General features: G+C 36.5%; 1 protein-coding gene across 1 annotated transcript in view; it reads left to right on the top strand.

Annotated features, from left to right (window-relative positions):
* LOC149802599 (uncharacterized) overlaps positions 1 to 13,414 on the top strand; it is a 91,167-nt gene that overhangs the window by 58,322 nt on the left and 19,431 nt on the right. The window contains exons 9-11 of the mRNA XM_089951877.1: positions 6,865 to 6,896; positions 10,114 to 10,145; positions 11,819 to 11,887. Of these exons, the coding sequence (XP_089808003.1) occupies positions 6,865 to 6,896; positions 10,114 to 10,145; positions 11,819 to 11,887 (133 nt within the window). The remainder of the gene's footprint in view (positions 1 to 6,864; positions 6,897 to 10,113; positions 10,146 to 11,818; positions 11,888 to 13,414) is intronic.

The raw sequence follows: 13,414 nt of genomic DNA, 5'->3' as shown, positions 1-13,414 counted from the left end.
CTTTCTTTGCCCATGTTACAGTTTGCTAGGATTTATATGAAAATTCCAAATGCTAAACCAGTGTATTAAAAAACCTATCACCTTGAAAACTAATCAGTATTGGCCAGTATATACATGTGGTCTTTTATATGATGGGTAATCTAGCTAGACAACCTGAGAAATGAAGGAGAACGGAAATGCATTGTGCAAGTTAGGTGAATCACAGTTTTGCAATTTAGGATAAGATAGAGTTATGGACTGACCTTTGGATTGGCAAAAGAAGGGTATCACAATATACCATAGCTGATAGCGGGTATGATCTGCTTTGTGCATAACAAACTATTTGGGCAGGCAATGTGGCAACTTTCCACCAAATCCTACACGTTTGACAACAAATCTGTGCAAGGTAGGTTGTGGGAGCCTTCCTGTGCTTGCACTTAGTCACACAATATTAAGCACTAAAAAAGAGAAAATCACACCAAAAATGTGGGAATTCAGACAGGTTAAGCAATATTTATCAAGTACCAGAACTGTGAAGGGGGATCGTAATTTCCTGAAGAATTGCTTGCTAGAAAATGGTTAAAGCAAGGACTGTTGTGGTATGTGGAGGCATCCATTTCAGGAAAGTGAATTTTCTTTCTCATGCATGGTGCCTAGGCACTCAGGCTCTAGTCACATAGCATTACTGATGTTGAGGGTCCCTGACCCACATTTTCTGCTCGTGTTGAGACAAAGAGATGGGTGGGATGGGGTTGGGAGTGGACTGTTGTTTTTTCACTCGGACATTCTTGGAAGGTCAGGAAGCAGTATTGTCCTTTTGCACGGTCAGTCTTTTAAGGGCAGTCTTATCACTCCCAATGAGAAGTTGTGAGATGATGATACTCCTACCCCTCCCCCCCCCCCACAGCATAGATGTGTGTTGGAAAATTAACCTCTCAAGGGCAAGAGCAAGATAAGGTTATTTTCAGGATGAGACAGTACTGCCTCCTCCATCCTTCAGGTTCCTTGCCTACCACTTGCTGACTCTGGCAATGGATAAAAATGATCTGGTCTTCTTCCTACATATTTGTGTCCCATGCCCTTGGACTCGGAAAATTCTCTTTTGTTTGGTGAGACTCTCAATGGCTGCCTCACAGCTATATCTTCTTTCATTTGCCAATTCAGCTATAGTTACAGAGCTATCTTGAAGGTTTTCGAGCAACCAGGAGTTTGCCAGGCAATGTAAGGTGTGTCCATCTTCCATCTACACTGAGAACATTGGTCTCAGTAGCCAGCTACTGAGTGCACTCTGCGGCTTGCCCTTTGATTCCTTGGATTGCTCGGGGGTTATGAGGGTGATTTAGACAAGGACCTGGATTCACATTCCAATGATGAGTCATCACCATAGCCTCACATGCTGAACTTTTCTTGGTGGCCTTTTTTCAGTCTTCTGAAGGAGGAATATATCTCCAGCCATGCTGCAGTGCATGCTGGAAGTTGCTGCCAAACCCCTTCAGGCATGCCTTGCCTATGTCCATGGCACTGCCAGTGGAGTTGCTCCACCTACACAGGCATGTTACACTGGACACTTCTGAGGTCTTCCCAGGTCTGTATAAGAACCTTCTTTGGGCTGCATCCTTTGATGCACAGACACTCATCAGTAGCGTACCATTACCTGAGAGACCAGCAACAGCAGTTCATCACATTTGCTTCTGGTCCATTGAAACCAGCCAGAAAGCATATTTTATCCTGATTGCAACTTAGGGCCCTCAGCAAAGTTTTTTGAAATTGCTACAGCCTCATCCCAGGAAGCATCTCTTTAGCCCATCTGTAGTTAGAGGAGGTGGCTCGAAATGGCCCAGAGGGGAAGTTTGCATTCCCCTACCTCTCTTCAGAGGAATAGCTAGGCAGTGTTAGGGATTTGCTTCCTCCTGCCATGCATTTCTCTTTTTTGAATCCCAATGGGTACTCAGCTAGTCATCTTTTCCGAGGTATGATTGGGTATTATAGAAGATATGTGGGTTCTTTCTGTTTTAAGAGAGAGTTGCTAGCTCTATTTCCTGGAGTACCTCCTCTTTCAAACCACTTCCATTCTTTTTCACCAGTCAAAACTGGCCAAAATAAGGGAAGAGTCAAGGGCAAAGGAGAGAGGATAGAGAAACTATCTCTGGCCTTATTCTCACTGGTGATCTGATATCCAAAATGAGGAATATGTTGGCTTTTTATCAGTCCTTAAACAAGTTTCTTGAGGTGGGGTCATCCACTTACTATGCCTGCCTACTCTGCAGGATGATTCTGCAATCGCTTCACAAAGTTAGGGCTACCACTGTTCAACTCATTCTGATAGCCCTGTAATGGTCTCAGCAGGCATGGTTTAACAAGCCACTTGACCTGTTAGTGGACCTATGCAAAACATTACTGTGGAGATGAGACAGCTGCATACATGCCAACCCTGAAAGAGGTTTATGGCTAATTATTGCTAATGTAAGTGTCAAGAAAATATAATCTGAGCATTAAAAAAAATGTAATCTTTATATTACATGCCATAATTGCAAAAAAAAACTATATTAAAAATGTACATTTTTTCTACTAACAAGGCTCTGCATCTAGTTAAAATTCTTGTACCAAAAAGGACAGAACTCGTGTTAATAAGTACCAGAACACAAATATTTATTTATTTGCAACACTCTCTTTATCTTGTCCACATCTGGCTTTCACCGATGGATCATAAAGTCCACAAATTCTGCAATGAGCATGACAGTGTGCTCAGTTTGAGTGCTCTATTACATTACTCTCATATCCTTTTTAATTTTGTGAAGTACTGTTGATTTGTCCTTTTTCTGTTTTGAAGTTTAAAAAGATTCCTCTCCTAACATTTTTCAGTCATATAACATTCATCAGTCACATAAAAAAAAGCCTGTTTCCCTTAACTCATTCGGCCCCAGAGGTTTTTGTCGTTTTTGCCTGAAATGTGCGTAGGAATGAGATTTGGGGTGCTATTTCTGAATACATCGTAATACAGCGGTTTTCAACGGATTATCCATGAGAATAATGCCTAGTTGTATTAGAAACATCAATTTCCATTGGTTATTTTGCTTGTGCATGAGCAGAAGGGTAAAAGTTGGAGTTCTTTTTTTTTTTTTTTTTTTTTTTGCTTAATAGACCCATCATTTTCGTATGGAGACCGCAATTTATTCCAAATGCCCACCTTATCCTAGTTTTTGCAAAGGTTCACCTGTCTGTGTGCAGTTAAGACTGGTATGCCTTAGATCTGAGGCCAAAAGGTCTAAAATCCGGACACAAAATCGCATTCCAATCTCGAGTGAATTTTGGGTGGAAAAAAAATGGGACCAAAAAATGAGCTTTTTCTAACTGTATTTTGTAGTGTAACTAGAACTTCCAGATTATTTGATATCATTTTAGAGCTATATCTGTCTGGTTTTTTTTAATACCATCCACGTTGGTCTATCTTAAATGGCCTTGATGCTGCACTGCTTTGAAGTAGGGTACAACCTCATCACGCCTACAGACGGGATCGGGGCCGAGTCGGTTAAAAGCTGGCACTATTTTTTTAAAACATAGACTGGTCAACTATTTGGATATGTAATCAAAATATAATGAATCAGTGAGACAATTTTTCTGTTTTCTTGGAATAGTTTAATATACAGATGCTATGAATAGAAAATAAGGAAAGTAGATGTAGGTCTAGATAATCTATTCTTATGTACCAGTCTTCTTTTTTGTGTGTGAATATTTTCAGATTTATATCATGTGTGGGATTAAAGAATTTATATTAAAACCAACAAACTAAATTTTTTGTTGCATTATTAATGTTTTTTGTACCAAAAGATCCATATATGTCTGAACTTTATGCTTGGAATATATGCTGTTTTTGCAGCACAAGAGGTTTCTTCTTAAAAGCAGTATGCATATTCTCCACCTTCTAACATGGCACAACTTGAACAATCATTCAGCCAGGACAAGTTTTCAAGCAGAGTTGCATTGGGCAGGCCCAGGTACTCCAAGTCCAAGTTAAATGATGTAAAGTGGAGAATCTTTTTTGATTGGTGCAGGAGGAAGCACAGTGATTTTAGCTGTCCCTTGCCAAATGCAGTGCCAGTAGGGGTGAAACAATACACCTCAGTTTTGTATCAATATATGATTCATGATACACAGCCTGCAGTACAATATATTATTGATAGAGATATCAACTTGATGGTCTATTCATCTTTAGAAAGTCTCTCAGTAGTTGGGTGGTGCCATATAATATGCATTGTACTTTAGTATGCAGATTATGGACATTGTACTTCCTGTATGCAGATTATGGACATTGTACTTCCTGTATGCAGATTATGGACATTGTACTTCCAGTATGCAGATTATGGACATTGTACTTCCTGTATGCAGATTATGGACATTGTACTTCCAGTATGCAGATTATGGACATTGTACTTCCTGTATGCAGATTATGGACATTGTACTGCCAGTATGCAGATTATGGACAGTATAGATTTATCATCTGTTATATGTCATTCTAATCCTTGACAACCATGACAAGATAAAAAAAAAAAAGATACTTCCAAACAGACTACCTGTTAGGTGACCATGATTTCATTCAACCCTTTAGGCCATTTAAAGTTGCTCCATTTGATCAGGTGTATTTTGCACTGCATGAATGCTTTTAAAACAGTTTATTGCCCATTTCAAGTCTTCACTTAGATTTGGAAAGCATTATGGTGTTGTCTTCAGAACAGAGGAGATGGTGCAACTTCCTAATGCAAGGAAAATCTTATCTTGAACAAGTCCAAGTATGGGAGTGGAGATGACTGAAAACTAAGTCCTTTCACATTGTATCTCATGCAGAGAATACAATTGTTTCTCAGTGAAAAAGGGAATTAATGAAAACACCCACTTCCCTTCTGCAAATTAGCAAGTTGATTATATCTCTTGTGATTTGCAATCTGCCCTCTTTTCAATTATTGGCTAATTTTCTTTTTATCTCAGTACTTTCAGTCACTGATCACATGTATCACTGTTAAGGGATACATGCCAAAACTTGTTCCCTGTATACGATTTAAATGCAATAAGATAATTTAATAGCCATGTTTGCACAAAGTTTCCTTGTTGCTTTGCATCTAGTTATGTTGAATTTGGGTGCCAAATATTCTGGTGTGCCTCACAGTAAATAAGCTAGTTCTGATTGGTGGTTATTGTTTTACTATGGAGTTGAGCACAAAAAATAAATACCAATAAAAATTAAATGCAACATTTCACTGCGTAACATTTCACTGCTTGACATACCAGAAGTGTAGGCCTTATTCAATACAAGCAGACAAGATGTGAAACAGCAGCAAAACTTCAGATAAAAGTGGTTATTTAAAAATCAATAAAGTACTCAAATCAGATATGGGGAACAAATCTCGAATGTCTTCTTTATGTTGATATATGTTAACTGTGGCTGATGGTATAAAATATTCAGCATGAAGTTGGTGAGCTGGTGGTGATGGTGAGAGAAATATTTCAATCCACTTGAGTTCCTTGTGTTTGCAAATTTGTAGAAGGAGAGTGGGTGTTCTCAATAGTTTTTCTTTGTTACTAACATAAATAAATACATGTACCAGGTTCTGCTGTCTCAGATGAATTCTCAGTTTAAAGAATAAGAATGCAAACTGTAATAATTATTCACAGCTGCTGAAGATTGAATTAGCTTGTATAGGGTAAGTATCATTTTGTATTGATTCTTTACCTCTTGTATCAGTATTACTATCGATATGGAAAAATATATTGATTCATCAATATATTTATCATTTGTTTCACCCCTTAGTGCCAGACTTTTCTTTTCCCCCAGTTTGATGACAATGTTCAGTCTGTACTTTTAGAAGCAGTAGGGCAGTCCTGTCTAACATGCAGAACTTCTTCAAGGGTCCAGTCATTGACTCCAATCATCATCTCGTGGATCTTAAAAAGCTGAGACCTATATCAATCGCACTAATTCCTAGATGGAATCCCTTGTGTGTTAATAGGGCAGGAGGTACTAGCCTACTGCCGAGCTCTATAGCGTCATGGTCATGCATGATACACTAAAGTGGGTGGTATTATAGAAAGGTATACAGATGTAGCTCTACAATGATAGCAAATAATCTGTTTTGCACTACAAAATACAGATTTAAAAAACTCATTTTTTGGACCCGACTTTTTTCTACCCAAAATTCGCCCATGGTCGGAATTCGATTTTGTGTCTGGATTTTAGACTTTTTGGTCTCAGATCTAATGCAAATCGGTATGAACTGCAAACAGACAGATGAGCCTTTGCAAAAAGTAGGATAAGATGGGCATTTGGAATAAAGAGTGGTCTCGATACAAAAATAATGGCTCGGTTAGCAAAAGAAAAGAAGAAAAAAAGAACTAAAACTTTTACCTTTCTGCACATGCGCAAGTCAAATAGCCAATGAAAACTATGTTTCTAACACAATTAGGCAGTATGTTATTGAAAGATCACCATGGATTTGGTGTTTTTGGATCTATTCAGAAATAGCTTTCAAAATGTGTTTCCTACTCGATTTTCAGGCGAAAATGGCAAAAACCTCCAGGGGTTAATGTTTTAAACAGTGCATTTTGATGACGTCACCAAATTTCAATATTCCTTGCATATTTAATAACTTGTGCATCGACATTGCACATAAATTACAAATTTAGCAATTCCTTGATGATTTGTATAAAAAGGAGTGAGCTTCATGCCTTATCTGTACAAATGGGTTGTTTTATGAAAATCCAAAGTCAACATCCAGGATACACTTGCTTTGTAAATAAAATGACCTTTATATTTGATTTGAAGGCCTCATTTCCTTTGATATGTTTTCTTGTGTGAATCTGCATTAGATTAAACTTTTTTCTCATCTCTTTTAGGTGATGCAAGGCAGGGAAATGCCAGTGGATGGGTATGTAAAGACTAATCCAAGATGAAATGTTTAATGTATAGTAGCATTGATACATATAAAAAAGACAACAGTTGTTGTCAAGCATGCTTTGATGAGAGCTGAATATGGGGATCACTTTGGCAATCATGCTATGTTCATCCCTCCTTCCATTAGTGGTGTAACAAAATACTGATATATTGGTGCATAACCATGTCACAATTCATGTCAGTATTTTTAAACTCTAAATGTTAGTGAGACTGGTTGTGAAACTTTGTATTTTGACTTGGTACAGTACATGGTATTATGAAATAAGAGCAGTCAAAAGCATCGTTTTGTAATGTCAAGTAAGCCTGAACCAGATCTTGTACTTGGTATGTTTTAAGTTTTGGTCAGTCTTCCTGATAAGGCATTCTGGAACATTCTCATCCCATTTAAAGAAGATGGAGACATTTATAAATTGTAGATGTACAGTAACTTGAGCTATTCAGGAGAGACTGCTACTAATCTGGCTGTGTGAAAGATACTCTTTGTTTTAAGCTCTGATATGTTTTGTATTACCTGGACATAATGGTTCTTCTGAAGGAGAAATTCAGCTGGTAAATCAGGTTCTTATTATAATGAAAATTACAGGTTCACTAAATCACACTGGCAGATTGCATCACATTGGTTTTTAGCTTGGTTGCAGTGCATACTGATGAACATATTGCAGCATTTATATCTTAATACATTTGCAGTACTGTTTTAATTGTCAGTACTCACATTTGCCATCCACACTCATCGTAAAATAAGGTTACTGGTTTGGTTATCTACATCAAGCTGATTGTTCCAGAATTTTTCCTTTCTAGCTAAATATCATTATATAATCCTTTGTTATTTTAGTCCAGTTGCAAACTGCACAGACGTGGATCTGCTCTCGCATAATGCACTGGCAGATCTTGGTCTATGCAGTTTATTAGGAATAATCAGTAAAACAAATAACGTAGACCCTGATCTGCTAATGATATATCCAAGTCTGGGGTGGTTGAAGTTGAACATGTAATGAAGGATTACAGAAAAAGGTGGGCTTAACAAAAAGGTAATTTCGTGTTTACACCACATTTGCCATGTTTAATGCACCTTCATTGTGAACCATTTACACACACATTTGACATGGCATAACACACTTGGCAGATCAGTGTTTACATAATTAATTTGAAATCATAAGGAGAGTGAAAAGCATAGACCCTGATCTACCAGTCCACCGTAGAGCCAGATCAGACAAGCTTGTTATACCAGGCTTTATATAATAATCAAATGTATGGTTGGCTGGTGGGCACCAGTCAGTTGGAAAGCTGAATATACAGTGATTGACTTCTCATGGACAGTAGATGAGGCTTGGTAATTCATCGGTTTCATTATCTTTCAGAGGCATACTAGTTAAAGATTCAGGATAATAAACCAATGTTCATTTGAGATATGAAAAAGTAGGGCCCATTGACCCTACCAGGTGAAAAATTGGGATCTTTTAGAGGAAAAAATTGGTCACAAATATTTGTGTATCTGCTTTAAAAAACTCATCACAGACACTCGAGTCATGTATTCATTAATTTCTGCACTTAATATTTATGCTTTTGAATTGGTCGTTATGTGGCCAGACTAAAGCATGTTTTTTTAAACAGTTTTCTTTATGCACTAAAATAACCATGTCCACTGTTCAGGTCAGAGTTAGTTGAATTGAGATCATTATTGATCTCCCTGAATAAAAGCTATCCAAATCAAGTTTTTAATTCCCCGTATTTGAATAACAATTATCAAATGTAACAATCATTTATCTTTATTTTTTATTGGTATTTTTTATGTGTCTTACAGGCACCAAGGAGGGAACTTTCTTACACCAAGTACTTTTAACTTTCAAATGATAAAAAGCAACTTTTATTCAGCTTGCTTACTGGAAACAAATGTCCTTAATATTTCAAAAGACAAATCATCTGCTGTAATTTCATTAATTTTTGTAGTATCTAGTTTGTTGTTTTGTGAAAAATGACATCTTTATCAGTACTTTGGTTTGTGGGAAATTTGCACTGATCCACTAGCTCAAGGCCAGTTGATTTCCTGTCTGACTATTAGCTTTGATAATCTCAGTAGTCCAATGACTAGAACATCTTCATTTTTCAGACGTATTTTATGTTAAGGTCTACACTAGTGAAGATTCAGGAGGGCTAGTAAATTTCACAATCTATTCTCCTTCTAGCTACAGAGAAATTAGTTTAAATCTAAGCATGGGAAAGGTCATATTTATTATACAGATTTATTGTCCCTTTGGTTTTTAAATTCATTTATGGTAACCTTGAAAATAAAACATCTTCAAAATGATACACTTTTGAAATTCTGTATGATTGAAGCATGGCAGTATTAGAAGACCAACTTGCCTTGTTAGGACAATCTTGTTCTTCAATATTGCATCACTTTTACTCACTTTTACATGCCAAGTGGCATATTGTAGATCAGTAATTCAAAATGAATGGCAAATGCACATTGCTGATCTTTTTGGCTTGAAGCTGGTAAAATCATATAGCAGTTAGAAAATGCTAATACTGGAAACACAGCAGATTTCAAATTGACCCTTGTTATTAACCATGCCTCCATGTAGCACTGAATTTACTGTATATCAGTCAAAATTCAAGCATCAATGCTTAGCGTAACTGCATGAATATTAGACTTCCATCCCGCCTCCAAAGAAGGGAAACACTTCCTTGGTGTGTAACGACTTTTTAATACTCTTACTAGTGCCAAGTGTGTCAGATCTATCTATATTTGATTATTTGATCCATTATTTATGTTGGAACAATCAGTGTAAATTGTAATTCATTGCTCCGTTGTCAACATTAGGTTATTAATTTTAGATTTTAAAAAATATTGATTCCCTCTTCCTCTGTGCAGATATACTATTGCCATATTCTGCTGTTTAAAGAAAATAAATAAGTTATGCATAATTTCGGTCTTTTGGGGTACATTTATTATCAAGTCTGCATGTCACCAGTTGTGCCTGATGTCGGATTCTTTGGGTCCCTCTTTAGCATCTTCTGGGCCATAGACTCCATCAGGCAGATCTTAGATTGAGTCCAGAGTTCTTAAGTTCTTAATGCACAATCACCAATCATTTCAGCGATTATTATCAAAAAATAAAGAAAAATGAGAAACAATATAAAAATTATTGAATATCATTTCTTTAACTGTTTGAACCTTTTTTTATTCCTAGGGTGGTCCTGCAAATAGAGGCAGAAGCAGAAGGTAATGTAAATATGTCTTGGGGGAATTCTACCACATTTTCAGATTTTAGAGTAAAACATGGTCTACACCACATTATTCTTGCCTTACATTATTATGGTACAATCTTCCATTTTTCTGAAACTCTGATTATGGTAATTGTTCTTTAATAATAATTGAAATTGTCTCTTTCTAATTATTATTTCTTTCCTGGGGCATGCAGTAAACATAAAAATTTCCTTGAATTGTACTGGCAGTGTAATGTGTATCTGTAAGGACTTGTGTATTATAACAGCAGTAGTAAATGATCTGTTACTATTGGCTTGCTACATTCTCAGGGATGCAAGTCACCTTATCAAAGTTCATAATTTCAGTTTTATTATTTCTTTACTGGGACATGCAATAAGCATCACGATATTGGCCTTTATTTCAATTAGAAATAGAATTTGTACCATATATAATCAACCCCCACCCCCATTTAAGGGTTACAGAAAGCCAATTTCTCTTGGACCCTCCTAAAAGTCAGTGTATTTTGCAAGATAGATTGGGGGCCAAGTGGTCAAAGCCATTGCCTTCACATATCAATGCCATCTCACCTGTATCTGCATTGATTCGAGTGTTGGGCTCAGCAATGTGGGTATGTAAGAAAGCTGCCTGTAGCTTCCTGTGGGTTGATGGCCTTACAAGTGTTTTCCTGTATTCTTCCTCCACCAGTTATACTGGCTGCTGTGCATGGCCTATTTGCACTGAGAAATGGCGTTACCCCCCCCCCCCAAAAAAAACCCCAAGAAGATAGATAGAAATATTAAAGATAAAACCAGTGGAAAATAATAATAATTATATTATTGAGTGGAATATGTTACAAATAAACTGACAATTCAATAGTTGTCCATCTTCATGTAATTAAATCCATTAAAATCCATAATGCTGGACATTTTAATCCATTTATATAACAAATCCATGAATTTAGTTATGGGTCACATTTGGTATAGAAAGTTTTATTCAGAATGAGCTGATTCAAAATATTCTGTAACATGTTAACACCACACATCTTACAAATAAACAAGAATGTTTAGTCCACATTTTTGTAATTAACAGTATCTTATAAATATCTTTATTTAAGATCATCTGGTATGAAGTCCAAGAATTCATTCTGATTGTCTGATAAAAAGTTCTGAAATTAATTTTCAGTTTGCAAAGGCTTTTTTGAAGGACATTGATAAGAACAAAAGAATATCTACCAGCTTAGCAACAATTAGGTATGCAGCTGCTTTATACATTTATTGGCAAAGAAGTGGTACAAAATCATTAAATGTTTTTTTATTTTAGGTGTTCACTACACCGTATAATAATGTCACCCATCAGCTACTATTCAGCATAGTTTCTTTCCTCCCCTGATGATTCCCTGCCCCCTCTGGAGGTGAATGTGGGGGACCTCCCCAACTTAAAAAATATTTCAGGTAACATCTCTGCCTATCACATGGTAGACTAGTTTAGCTTTCTTGCTGTTCTAAATTTCTAGAACATTGTATCTAATGGAAGGTTGAAATTGTGAGTTTGGACAAGGGAACCTGCATTCCAGGGCAATAATGACAGGCAAGTATTGCAGTATTAAAATTAGTTTTATCCATACAAAAGATTATTGTTTTAAGTTTTATAAAACTCTGATGTGGAGCTTTATCATATTTTACCAATAGCCCTGATGATGAGGCAGAAGCAACGCTTGCATACCTGAGGCAGCAGCTTGCAGTAATGGAGAAGAAGCTGTGAGTTTTCTGTTTTCATTTTATTAATAAAAACTAAAATATTTTTAAGGTGGCTACATTTCAAATCTTGATGGCTCTTTCTGATATCCTTTTAATTGACCTCATTAATCAATTGTTAGATAACTTTTTTTCAGAAATGCATTTTGTAGATTGATAAGTTTTTCTTCCACAGACTTTTTGTATTTGCATTGTTCTTTATTCACTCTTTGCATTTAAGACCACAGATTATTATATTGTAAAAAAAAAATTGTTATAATTTAAAGCTGGTTTATCTAGTTTGTAATCTTTATGTTTGGGTTTTTAACATTGTAATGTCTTGGTGGTATCTTTTCTTTGTTTTTATTTTTCATCATTACAGATACATTTTGCTGTTTCTGTCAGATGCATTCCTGAATCACATTAGTGTCTGGAAAATAAATGCTGCTACCTCTCAAATTCATCATTTCATCTATGTGTGTTAAAGGAAGAAGCTTTTACTCATTTCCTTCACTTAGTACTGCTAGATGGCTGCCATCAACAGAATGTTGACTTGTTTAGGCTTTCATTTGATACGATGTTAATCATACCACTTGATCTCTTTAGATTTAGGGAGATTATTTTGGCTTATCTACAGTTTCCTGAATGGAGTCCTGCGTTTTGACATGGCTCAACTCAGATCATGTTGAGACTTTTAGTAAGAACCTTACCAAAATGCTAATCATATAAACAAGTTTTTTGATAGCTTTAGCTTTGGGTGTGTTGCTTGCTTTTATGATGGATCCATACGATCTCCACTTCAAATCAGGTGGTTCATTGGCCATATTGACACAACCAGGCATTGTAGCTCGACTTGTAGACTTAAATAGGCTGCAAAACTCTCCACTACTACTTGGTCCAATCTGTCTGAATCCAAGACATAAAAGATGCTGATGACTTTGTGATCTAGCTTCACAGAGACAACAGATGAATGTGGTAGGTTCAATGACTGGCCCAGATGACCACCAGTCAAATTGATATTGCAGCCTTCTCATGGGTTTGGATTTGCAACTTTCACTGAATTCGCCTTGATTTTGTCTCAGTAAGGAAAAATGATTTTTTTATTCTTATTTGTGTCCTAACAGGTTATTTAATTGTCAGCTGTGCTGTCCTTGTTTTAGGAGAGTAGTTTATCCTTCATGCAGGCAATCAAGTGATTATTCCTTCTAAGGGTGCCCATGGTAGAGGTTAGGTGTTCATGCATTTTCTTCTATTACCCATTTTCCTTTTGTTGAAGTGATGGCATTGAATTCAGCAGAGAAATTACTACTAAAACCTGCCACACCTCAGTGCAAATGTGAGCATTCACTTTGATATATTTCTGAAAATCGATAAGCGTACGATTCATCTGTAACTTCCAAGCTGTTGTATGGGGAGGTAATGGATAACAATTTTTTCCCGTTGATATCTAACCAGAAGGACTCCAGTTTGTCTTTCCGGAATTGCTGGATTCAAAAGAAAGCTAGTTTATTTCACTGACATTAATGTGGTCAAGAAAGTATTATCTGAGAA

The sequence above is a fragment of the Sinohyriopsis cumingii genome, chromosome 3 (assembly GCF_028554795.1).
Source record: "Sinohyriopsis cumingii isolate HCF-2022 chromosome 3, ASM2855479v2, whole genome shotgun sequence".
NCBI classification, from domain to species: Eukaryota; Metazoa; Mollusca; class Bivalvia; order Unionida; family Unionidae; genus Sinohyriopsis; species Sinohyriopsis cumingii.
This window is presented reverse-complemented; position numbering and strand designations above follow the sequence as displayed.